General features: G+C 42.8%; 1 protein-coding gene across 7 annotated transcripts in view; it reads left to right on the forward strand.

Moving 5' to 3' along the window:
* LNX1 (ligand of numb-protein X 1) overlaps positions 1 to 12,226 on the forward strand; it is a 116,837-nt gene that overhangs the window by 97,805 nt on the left and 6,806 nt on the right. For all 7 annotated transcript variants that reach the window (XM_083755644.1, XM_083755647.1, XM_083755645.1 and 4 more), the window contains 2 exons: positions 5,038 to 5,218; positions 7,642 to 7,870. In XM_083755644.1, coding sequence (XP_083611770.1) covers positions 5,038 to 5,218; positions 7,642 to 7,870 — 410 coding nt within the window. The remainder of the gene's footprint in view (positions 1 to 5,037; positions 5,219 to 7,641; positions 7,871 to 12,226) is intronic.

Consider the following 12,226-nt stretch of genomic DNA (forward strand, 5'->3'; position numbering starts at 1 on the left):
TAATTATAAACTGATTTTGTTGAGTTTTGGAGAGCCTTCAGGCTTCCAGCTCAAAATGTCACCACACTCACGCTTCAATCTAGTTATTTTATTTCGATATTTTGATTTGGGGGGGGGGGGGGAGATTGCACAGTCAAATTTCACCACCTCCAAATTGGATTTTATTGTATATTCTGTCGACACACTTAAAAGATTCTACTCTCTCTAGGATAATTTGATTTTAAAAACCCCACCCCCCTCATTTCTTTTTTCTTCAAGAGCTGACTCTCCGCTTCGACATTTCCAAGGACACAGATGTAAATGTGGGCTTGATATTGCTTTCAAGTTTCTAATATCCAGTGCCAAGAATAAACTCCAACTTTCAACATCATTTGTTATTATAAAAGGGCTCAGCCATCCCTTTTGGCAAAGAAAACCATGACATCCTGCCTGCCTCCATGTGGAAATAGGCTGGCTCTGAAGCTGGTGCCAATTGTAAACACTGAGTTGTCCAGCACCAAGCTTTGGGGAACTTGTGAGGCACTATTAAGAAATGAAGCATCGGACATCATTAGCAGAAATTTGGAGTGTATTTTGCCTGTTGAGAATGATCATACACTTTTATGTTACGGAGGGGGAGCAGGCAAGAAGATGTGATACCTCCTTGTCCTCATATAGTAAGAAGAGCAACCCTAAGAATTATCTAGCACTATATTTTTATGCTTTCCAAACTAATTCTATCAGTGTTTTCTTAAAGCTGTTTCCTAATATCAGCTATACGTTTCCCTTCTGCAATTTAAACCAATTGCCACATCTCCTTTTATCTAAAGCTATTCTGTTCCAGATTTTCTTTGTGGCATTCTTTTCCTTTCTTCTTCTTATTTTTTGAGATTGTTAACATGTACCAATAATCTTTTCCAAAGACTAAAAATATGCACTGGCCTTTTAACCTTTCTCTAGTTAACCCTTTGCCATCCTTTTGATAGATATTAAAGCCAGAGCCACATTATACGTGGCACTTTACAGAATAGCTGTTTGTGTTTGGCCAGGAGCTTAATAGATAAATTAGGTGGGATACAAAGAAGCAATGAATTTGAAAGGAGGAGAAAAATATGGACTCCCCATGTATTAATCTCTAAAGGTGGAATCGCCTTTTGTACACCCAAAATAAAATATAAAACTCAAAGATTATATTCCCAATCCAAAGAAAGTTGCACACATCTCCAAAGGTAAAAACAGACCCCGGGAGACGAGCAAAAATCACCCCAGAAATCTGTCTCCAGTTATCTGCGTAAGGTCATGAATTTAGACAAGAGCCTGGAGCTGAGTCGTAGGAGAAAGGGGGACTGTATGGAGTATATGTTGTGTGTGTGTGTGTGTGTCAACACACTGCCACTGTCAAGGCGAGATCAAACATGGGAGAAACATCCCATCCTTCTTGCACCACAGCACAAAGGCATGCAGTTTTTTCGCCCTTCCTTCTTTGCCTCCAAAGGCTTCGAGTACTTGGGGCACATCAATGTGGCTATTGCAGTAAAGTGATGTTTTGGATGTGTGTGTGCGCGCGCTGATATAGCTCCTTGCCAAGGGTACAAGGGACCCTATGTGTGCCTCTGTATTTGTCACATTGGTTTTACTGGGTTTTGACAATGACAAGCTTTCTCTGCATTGGAAATTCTGGAATTCTCCAGTGTTAAGGATTCTGGAAATTCTAGCAGTCCAGGGTCCCAGGCACAGCTGTGAGGGAGAAGTCTGTCTGAATTGGTTAGGTGTTTCCCCCTCAACCCCTTATCCCATTTGAGTGAGTAGCACAGCTCGATGGGAAAATAAAGCTTCCTCAACATTTACTTTAACGAAATTGGATCTGGCATGGGGGCTTGGTGAGATCACAACAAGACCCAATACAGCAAGAATTGTGGGGTGGTTTAGGGCTCAGCCACACTTCTGCAGGCCCCGTGTTTTCTAGATTTGGGTCTGAGAGGCTTTTCGTTTGCCCTTCTGCTTTCTCCGGGAAAACCCACTGTTTACTGCTGATTCATAACAAATGTCAATTAGGTTTTCTGCAGATTTATGTGGGGAAAGCGGGAAACGAAAAACCTGTTGAAGAAGCTGAAGTATGACAAGCCCTTAGCTTTGGATTCAGTTCCAGGCCAATAATTTTTGTTGCCTGAAGTGGAGTCCAAATAATAGCTCACCTACCTCCTGGCTCCACTACTGCCAACAGTTTAAAAAGTCTTTCTGTACTATTCCGTTATCAGTTTCTGCCTTATGATACTGTTGAGGAAGGTTGCTTTGCCTCTTTATGCTTGGCAGGCTTGGCCTTACTGGAATTTGTCAGTTAATAGCCTGAACACCCTCTCACTCCCTCACCCCAGGCTGGCCTACAGTTATGTCCCTGGCAAAGTGCAAGTTGAATTGTGTTTTCTTTGAGATCAGTTGGAGCTTGTACATAAAGTCAAACCAGGTTTTAAAATACCACCTACTATTCTTAGTAGGCTGAAATGGCTGTGTTTTGCTTATAAATACATTATCTTCCAGCCTTCAAAGACTTTGCCCTTTACACTGAGGGACATAAAACCCTGTAGCTGAAGGATCAGCTTCAGCCTTCAGGTAATTAAAATGGTACATCCAGCTGTGGCCATTGCCTGTGAGACAACCGCCAGGACACCGAGTGAGAGATAATCTGCTGTAAATATTTATCTTACAGTAAATATTAAAAACCAGGCAAGCTGTTGTGTTCCCCTTGTCAGAGGGGCGCCCAAGGTAATGTCAAAATCACGAAGAGAAAGCACTTGTTTAGGAAAGAACACGCTGAGCACTGCCATTGCTAAACATTGCCTTTCGACTGGCTGAGTTGGTTATTGGTAAGAAAGCCAAAGTTTGGTGTGGTGTTTATTAAAATAAAACCTTTCCTTTCCTTTCATCCTTATCTCCCCTGCTGTCCTACTTTTCCTCAGCCGAGACTCCACAAGTTGCTTTATGTTTACAATAAGTCATGTTGAAAAAAAGCTTTGGAAAAACTTGTGGCAGAATTTTCATCACGACAAAATGTAGTAGGTGACAACTTGATTTCTGATCTGGGGTAGACAAATCTATCCATTTTAGTTTCCCTGAGTTTCTCACTTTCCAGGTTTAGGTTCAGTTTATTACATTTCCATATCATTTGGTGATTTTTCTTAAAGTCCTAATGTACTCATTTTTGTACACAATTTTGCCTGATTTACATATTTTGCAAACATTTACCCCTAAACACACTTGTATGGAATTTTAACTAATTATGATTTTTTGCGCACATTATTTGGTGGGAGAACTGCATTGAAAAATTTGGAGAAGTGTACGTCTTGAAGGCTAGCTGTGTTTTGGTTCACATATTGTTTCAGAAAGTATGAATTAGGTAGGTTTCCATTAAAATGTGAACAAAACCAAATTTAGCTCCCATTCCTATTCTGGACATCACCTTTAACCTTAATTGGGTTTACATAATTTTATTTCATAGAACAGTGGGTAAACAGCCTGCAATAGCTGCAACATTACTGATGTGTGAATCAGAGGAAGCATATAATTTTCATACTTTGGGTACAAAGTGAGAAGCAGCCCTGACTTATGAAAAAGGTATTTCCTCTCAAAAATGAATACTTGCCAGTGAGGAGAATTTCTGATCACAAGACTGGAAATGAGATTCTTTTCAGATGAGCTGATTTATGAAAACAGAACACTTTATTTAAATTTTTAAAACAAGAGATGTACTCAAGATATGATCCAGTTGGATGCCCTTTGAGGTATATGCAAAATTCATTTACAAGTAAGCTGCTCCTTTGTCAAATAGAGGCACATCCCACTGTTTGCATTTTCATATACGCTTTAAGCCGTGAGATGCCACTGAATTGCAGTCCAGGAAAAGTGCAATTTTGCAGTTCTGCCTGGGATTGATCTAGGGGACACACCAGCATCCATCAGAACACAAGACAATTCTAGAGGCTTTGCTAGATGCATCAGAGTTTGGCACAGTCACAGTGAAGTTCCTGAAGGAACTCCTAGAATTATTCCTGGAACCTAGCTATCTTGAATCTGCAAAGGATCTTGGAGTACATTTCAGAATTTAAGGAGGTCCTAGATTGCCAAAAACAGATCTTATATATTAGCTTTTCCCAACCAGATTTTGTGTTATAAGCCTCATCAGTCCCAGCCAACATGGCCAGTGGTCAAGGATCATGGGAGTTGTAGTCAACATCTAGAGGGCACCAGGTTGGAGGAGGCTTTTCTAGAGTTGCCATACATCCGGAATTTCCTGGATATAGCTGGAATAAAGCAGTGTATGGGCAGAAATCACCAAAACTTCACTATGCTGCCAATTTCAAGTGGAGCCAATCTGTCCAATAATGCAGGAACTCACATGTACAGGTGATCAGAGGAAAATAAAAACACACCTGGAAACCTGCCACCAGGAATTCTTTACATGTTCATCCTTAAGACATGTGCTTCCCAGAGTTTATAGAAAAAAACACTCTGCAGAATGGCTGTATACAAATATAATTTGCAACCATTTTTTGTATCTCATAGTGGTATGAAAAGATACTGTCAGGTAAACAACTGCTGAATGTGCGCCTCTGCGCAGTCACAGGGAATGTTCTTCTCACGATCTTGTTCATGTGGAGAAATTTAATCTCAAACATTAAGGCAAAAGTGGGTCAGATGTCCAGTGTTATGGCTTAACCATTACTTCCTTGCAAGTTAGTGTTTCATTTTTTAAAAAAGAAAATGCTTTGGATCAAACAATGCATCAGTCGACTTATGTATACCTCTACTGATGGAGGCAGCACTGCTTCTGAATATCAGTTGCTGGAAACTGAGGAGAGAGTACCGTTGTGCTGAGAGTTTCCCCACAGGCATCTCATTGGTGACCTTGAGAACACAATGCTGGACTAGATGGACCATTGACCCTGATCATAAAGGCCATCAGATTATGGTGAACCATGTTGTGAAGTAGCTGATCACGATCATACCATCCAAAAGCTTTGCCCATGTCCTCTGCTCATGTTTGCCCTTTGTGCCCCACAGACTGGCCTCCATGCGGTCACCTGTCATGAAAAGGTGGTGGTCGTCCGGAAAGACAACGCAGAGTCGCTGGGGATGACTGTGTCGGGTGGTGCCTTCTCCCACAGGGAATGGGATTTGCCTATCTACGTTATAAGTGTTGAACCAGGCGGAGTCATCAGCAGAGATGGCAGGATCAAAACAGGTGAGACTAAAGGAATTCAGAGCACACTTTTGAGATGAGTATGTCTTTGTGAACTGTAACCACAACTCTGCGCTTGCATTTAGTTAGGCCTGGTTCTCAGTTACCTTGTAGTACAGTTCCCACTGTCCATGATGCCCTGGTAATGTTAAATCTGGGGATATTGTAACTTTTACTGTGATTTTTGACAAACCCCCCCCACCCGAAGACTAAATACAATTTCAGACATAACACCAAATAGTGCTGACTTTCGGCATACATATTACCAGATAGGCAGTTTTAAGGAATTCTGGTCACCATCTTGACCGAGGAAATCTGTTCATAAATTAATTTCTTGCTGAAAAAGAATTCAACCGTATAATAATTTAGTATTGTTCAGATAAGGACTTAATAAGAAAATATGTTGATTATTGTAAAAAGAAACAGGACTCTGACTCACCACCCACAGTTATTGAGATGGGTGCACAGTCTTATTTGACTCAGAGAGAACCAGATAATGGCCAGATGTGTTTCATAGGAAATGGAAATATTTTCAGAATTACTGGAATAAGTATTATGAAAGCTGCCAAGTATCACAAATGTTTTGTATGTAAATATATATATCTCTCTCAACCTAACCCAACTCACAAGGTTGTTAAGGATAAAATGAGAGAACCACTATGTATACTCCAAGCTTATTGCAAGAAATCTAGGATATAGGAACGAAAATGATAATGAGCTGGTCTCCCAGTCACTTTATTAGTGAATACCAATAAAAAAATAATAATTCCAGTCCTGAATTTGATCTAACCTATTTGTTAAAACTCAAGCTCTGTGATCAGCAACTATATATGTAGGTCCAAAAGGGAGCCACTGTTTAAAACAGTTGAATATAAATTGGAACCAGAGAAGAAATTCACTTGTAATTTATTCCAGATGCCACAAGGAGGTGTTCATAAGACTGGTGTCTTGTATTTCAGAGTACTACCCACTTCCAAATTTGGTTTCAGTTTTCAAAAGTTTTTAGCATTCCACATCATTCTCAAAATGGCTTGATCATGAATTAGGTAGCTTCTAACATGCTTTAAGCAGCCTTTTGTTAACAAAATTGGGTTGCTTAAAGTGCAGGAAATGGCTTTCTCTCTGTGCACAAGGTGGTTGGTTGGTTGGTTGGCATCCGTCTGTCTTGGGAGACAATGGAAGCTTTCTTACAATTGTGTATTCATCGTCATGTTTCCTATGTAATTATCTGGCTTACATACATGGAATTGTAACATTTGAATGCTGTATCCTCTGGGAAGAAAGTCCGGAAAGTGTTGGTTTTTCTATCATCCTGATTACATGAAAGTAGCTAGAAGCAGTCAGATGGAACAGACTTTCCTTCACTGGGGTTTTTTTAACAGAGGTGGGATGGTCATCTGTCAGGGATTCCTGTGATTCCTGCATTGCAGGGGGTTGGACGAGGGTCTCTTCAAACCCTACAGTGATTCTCATGCAGCAATGTGAGGAAGATAGTAGACAATTTAGCTTTGTACATTGAGTTTTGTTTTGTTTCTGAAGGTGCTTAATTTCTTAAAATAATCCCTCCACCCATAGACATTTGGGACAGCGCATATTCATACCACCCTAAGCTAGAGTTAATCAGCCCTGCTGATATTAATAACAGTGAACTGGTGCAATGTTTAAAGCAAAACAGCAGCAGGCCAAGCCAGTGACAGATGGTTAAAAACAACAACAATTCCCAACAGATTTCAGGGGAGATAGTTAAATGCGAAAGCTGCAATGCTGTACACACCTAACTTTAAGTAAACCCCATGGAATTCAGTGTGGCATACTTCGGAGTAGGCAAGCACAGGAGTCTACGTTTAAACAAGCACAACACTGCATTTTCTTTCAGTGATTCATTGGCAGAGCACAAGTCTAAATTGCAGCTCTTCTACAACCAGAGATCTAGAAGGACATTGCAGTTTTATTTTGCTTGCAATGCTCACAGGCAAACTGATTTGGTAGCTCATTCAGGACAACAAATATCACCACCGTCCCCAAAATTATTATTTTCTTTTTTTGGGGTGGGAAGAAATTGAAGTAAAGTTAGTAACATACCAAACGCTACCTCTTGTTGAACTGGAATTTGAATCCAGATCTTCCAAACCTGTAGGCAACAACAAGCCATCTATGGGTACTGTACCAAAACACATTAAGTTCCCCATTGGCATCTGTTCTTAGAATGGAGTTTGGGGTAGAACAAACTCAAAAAAAGGAAAAACCTCCCCCCCCCCCCCCACAACTGACCTCAAAAACATCTTTTATAAAAGGCAGGAAAAACTGCTCTGGCCTCCCAGCTGTTAGTTGGCCACTCCTAAGTTTAGAGGTACAGCTTTGAATGACAAAAGTGTATTTTATTAACTGCTAACAGGTGTTTTTCCCCTTCATTTCCTGCCTACCAGGTGATATTCTGCTCAATGTTAATGGAATTGATCTGACAGGTGTGAGCCGGGGAGAGGCTGTAGCCCTTTTGAAAAACATCTCCTCGTCTGTTGTCCTCAAAGCATTAGAAATGAAAGACTGCGAGACCTTGGAGGATGGCGATGACCTCTCATTGCTCGATGCCAGTTTGAACTCGCCTAGCCCAAGCGAATGGTCTCCTTCCTGGGTGATGTGGCTTGAGGTCCCACGGTAAGTCCTAGGAGTGTTTCCATGTGATTATGGAGGAAAGGGTCTTTGGCAGGGATAGGGGATCTGTGGCCCTTCCAATGTTCATGGATTCTTAATTCCCATCAGCTCCATCTGGCATGTCTAGTGGCCAGCACTGATTGGACGTGTAGTCCAGTAAAGGTAAAAGGTAAAGGACCCCTGGACGGTTAAGTCCAGTCAAAGGCGACTATGGGGTTGCAGCGCTCATCTTACTTTTAGGCGTTTGTCCACAGACAGCTTTCCAGGTCATGTGGCTAGCATGACTAAACCGCTTCTGGTGCAACGGAACACCGTGATGGAAACCAGAGTGCACCAAAACGCTGTTTACATTCCTACCACAGTACTACCTATTTATCTACTTGCACTGGTGTGCTTTCAAACTGCTAGGTTGGCAGGAGCTGTGACAGAGCAACAGGAGCTCATCCTGTTGCGGGGATTTGAACCGCCAACCTTCTGACCAGCAAGCCCAAGAGGCTCAGGTGTTTAGACCGCAGCAGCACCTGCATCCCAAAGTCCAGTAGCATCACTTGGAGGGTCACAGATTCACTATTGATGGCTTTGGGGTGCTTACCTGGCTCTTTCCCCTGAGCTGATGTATTGCATTGACACCTGAATTAATTCCAGACTTGGAGAGGACAGAAAGGACTTTATTTAAGGGAGCAGAAAAGATCCTGAGCAGGCCCATTTCTGAAAATATGTCTGGCTGTCAAAGTAGCAAGGGAAACCCTGCAGAAATTGCATCTATGCTCTGAGAATACAGGATCTTGGACACCAGACCACCCCGCGTCCTCCCAGACAGTCCCTGCAGCTTGCAGACTGCACAGACACCGTTTCAGTTATATGCCATTTTAAATTGTTTGACTTTGCCCAGATGTTCAAAAACATCATGGGCTGGAATTATCCAAACCCCTTCCCCCTCAAAAAAAGAAGAAAAGAAAACATTCACCTCTCTAATGGGCCGGAAGCAGCTGTGTTGCAATTTTTAGTAAAACCACAGAGTGCGTACTTTGTCACCCACTCACACAGCACATTTTAATGACTCCGCGGGGCATAAATCATTGCAGCATTCGTCTGAACTGGAATTTTAAAAAACGAGATCCTATCAGGCTGACACTGAATTAAATCTGCCCTCGAGCTAAATCTTCCCTCCAGCAGCCCATCAGTGAGAAAATGTTAGTTATATAAGAGACTCCTTTTGCAGCTTTGCACACTCACTTTTTGTTTTAATCTCATCTTCCACTTATCAAAATATATGAACTATTTAGGTTATGTTGTATTAGTTTATCCTCTGCCTAATGGGAATGTATATCACACATACAGCAGTAATATGTTATTAGATGCATAAAAAGGTAAAGGGACCCCTGACCATTAGGTCCAGTCATGACCGACTCTGGGGTTGTGTCGCTCATCTCGCTTTATTGGCCGAGGGAGCCAGCGTACAGCTTCTGGGTCATGTGGCCAGCATGACTAAGCCACTTCTGGTGAACCAGAGAAGCGCACGGAAATGCCGTTTACCTTCTCGCCGGAGCGGTACCTATTTATCTACTTGCACTTTGACATGCTTTCGAACTGCTAGGTTGGCAGGAGCAGGGACCGAGCAACGGGAGCTCACCCCGTCATGGGGATTTGAACCGCCGACCTTCTGATCGGCAAGTCCTAGGCTCTGTGGTTTAACCCACAGCACCACCCACATCCCTATTAGATGCATAACACTCTTCAAATGAGCAGCTCGGTAATGGCAGACACAAATCATTGAGAAAGATTTGCCCATCTTCTGTAGTGTACAGCTGGAAGTGTCGTGGGATGTGTTCTAGATTTCCCCTTGCACAATGGTAAGGTGCAACAGGCCTGACCAGAGTCTGCATGAACTGAATGTAGTACTCTCAGAGCCACTTTAATGCAGCACACTGGGGGTGCTGTGATGGATGCTGAAGAATTCTGCAGCAGGCAAGTCAATATTCACTAAAGAGAGAAGATTTGAAAACCACTGTGTTAGGTGATGATTGGGCTTTGTTGAAGATGCTTCTAAAGCAGACTTCCTTAAAGTAGGCTTCTTTCTTTGTGAGAACAAGGAACCACCCTAGCCCATAAAAAATGGGGAGGAGGGATAGAATAATGCCTGCATCGTTCCATCTAAATTGCTTCCCGGAATCCTATTTGTAGGGTGGAGTTGGCACCGGACTTTTGAGCCTAGGGATCGGCAGATCAGTCTCTTGCCAGTCCATCTCAGTTTACATATGTTTATTCATAAGCCCTGTTTCCACTTCAATCTGTGACTTAAAAAAACAACAACGCCTCACCCCAAACTATTTTTAATGTGTGTTTTTTTCAAGAAAACAAACCATTTTGGAACTTTTTTTTTTTACCTGCATCACAAAAACCGAGTGAGGGCAAAAACAGAAGGATAGCTGCATCCTAGCTGACACAACAGTACAGAGTACTGTACAGAGAGTACAGAGAGCGCAAATTGGGTTGCAGGGCTTGAAAGTACGGAGCAAATGAAATCCTTGAGCGTCCCTAGTTGTAGGTGGCGCCTGAGACTTCTACTCTGAAAGTCTGGTGGGCTGCTTCCAGATCACTTGGCAACCAAGAGGAGAGAAATGGACTGGGTGGGGAGGAGAAACAGAAATGGAACAAGCATTAAAACTGCAGTGAATGGAGGACAGTTTGCAAGGAGATGAGAGTGGAGAGAATGGGGGAGGGGGAATAAGAATTGGAAGACTTCTTGATACAGCAACAGATAAAGGAGGTAACTAAAAGATGATGGTGCAGAACCAACAAGGAGAATAGATTATGCCCTGGTGCAGAGAGACAATTGCTATGGAGTAGAGAAGGGCTGGGGTATCATGAGCTCAGTAGCCTAAGGTGGCTTCTTTGACCCTCAGGGTTCTCCTCAATCTTCAAGGTCTTTTGCCTGCCAGGAAGGTGCCATTGAACTATACCAAGTCCTCTTGCATTTTGTGCTGAACCCTCTGTTTGTTTGTTTGTTTGTTTGTTTGTTTGTTTGTTTGAATGGCTGGACTGCAGCCTACTGTACAAAGGCCATATCTGTTTCCATGCTCAGCGTTGGCAACTGGCCCCCAGAAAGTTACCTGCTAGAGAATATGGACCTTGGGCTAAAGAAAATTCCCAACCCTGGAGCAGAGAGAAAAGGATGGGAGATGACCAGGGAGAGATTTAGAGAGGCCTGTCATGGTACAGAGAAGCCATGGGGCACATGAGAGGAAAAACAAACAAACAACAACTTAACAGGATGGGTTTTTAAAAAGCCCTGAGCTGAAACTGTAACAAACATGTTTTTCTCCGGCTAGCATAGCAACGAGTCCTCTTAGGTCAGTAAAAGGAGAAAAGTGGTCCTTGGGAGTTTCTTTGAGCCCCTGTTCTTAGAGATGCTGATGCAATATGCCTGGCATGCGGGGTTTCTTTCCAGCCAGAAATCACCGGAACTCGGTTCCAGTACCTCTCAGGCAGGTGCCATTGCCATTCTAAGAGAACAGGAGAGGCTTTCACTAGCCAATGATGAAATGGGCTAGTATCCCCTTTACCGCATAAGGAAGCAGCTCCCATGAGCAGCTTTCTGTGAAATCTTACAAGATGGGTCATTGCAAATTTAATAAACAATAATTATTATCATTGTTTATTATTATTGGTGGGAAGGCAGGGTTCTTACGGTTTTAAACAGTTGCATGACAGACAATGACTCACTGCCACTGCCCTTCTGAGATAGGGAAAGCTTCACCTGCTGAATTTCTGCACGCCGCCGTTCAGCTTTTGAAGGCACAGGAAGATGGCAGTTAAAAGGTGTCAGACCTGTAAATGAGGCATGGTAATCCCTGTGACGGGGTGAGCTCCCATTGCTTGGTCCCTGCTCCTGCCAACCTAGCAATTCGAAAGCACATCAAAGTGCAAGTAGATAAATAGGTACCGCTCCGGCGGGAAGGTAAACGGCGTTTCTGTGCGCTGCTCTGGTTCGCCAGAAGCGGCTTAGTCATGCTGGCCACATGACCCAGAAGCTGTATACTGGCTCCCTTGGCCAGTAAAGCGAGATGAGCGCCGCAACCTGAGTCGTCCATGACTGAACCTTATGGTCACGGCTCCCTTTACCTTTAACCCCCTAGCAGATTCCCTCTGTACCTCAGTGCTAAAAGAAATGCCATGCTTTTGCTCACAACACAGAAAACAAAGTGTTTTTTTTAAAAAAGATCTTGGTGGAAAGGATTTTCTCTATGAAAGCAAGCAGCAGTTTTCACCGGGATTCCTTTGCCGTATTCCAAGTCTGTATGCAGCACTAGCACTTCCTCATCCTTCCCCTTCCCCCCATGGCCTCTTTTACTGAAG

This window comes from Podarcis gaigeae (genome assembly GCF_964106915.1).
Source record: "Podarcis gaigeae genome assembly, chromosome: 9".
Taxonomy (NCBI): Eukaryota; Metazoa; Chordata; class Lepidosauria; order Squamata; family Lacertidae; genus Podarcis; species Podarcis gaigeae.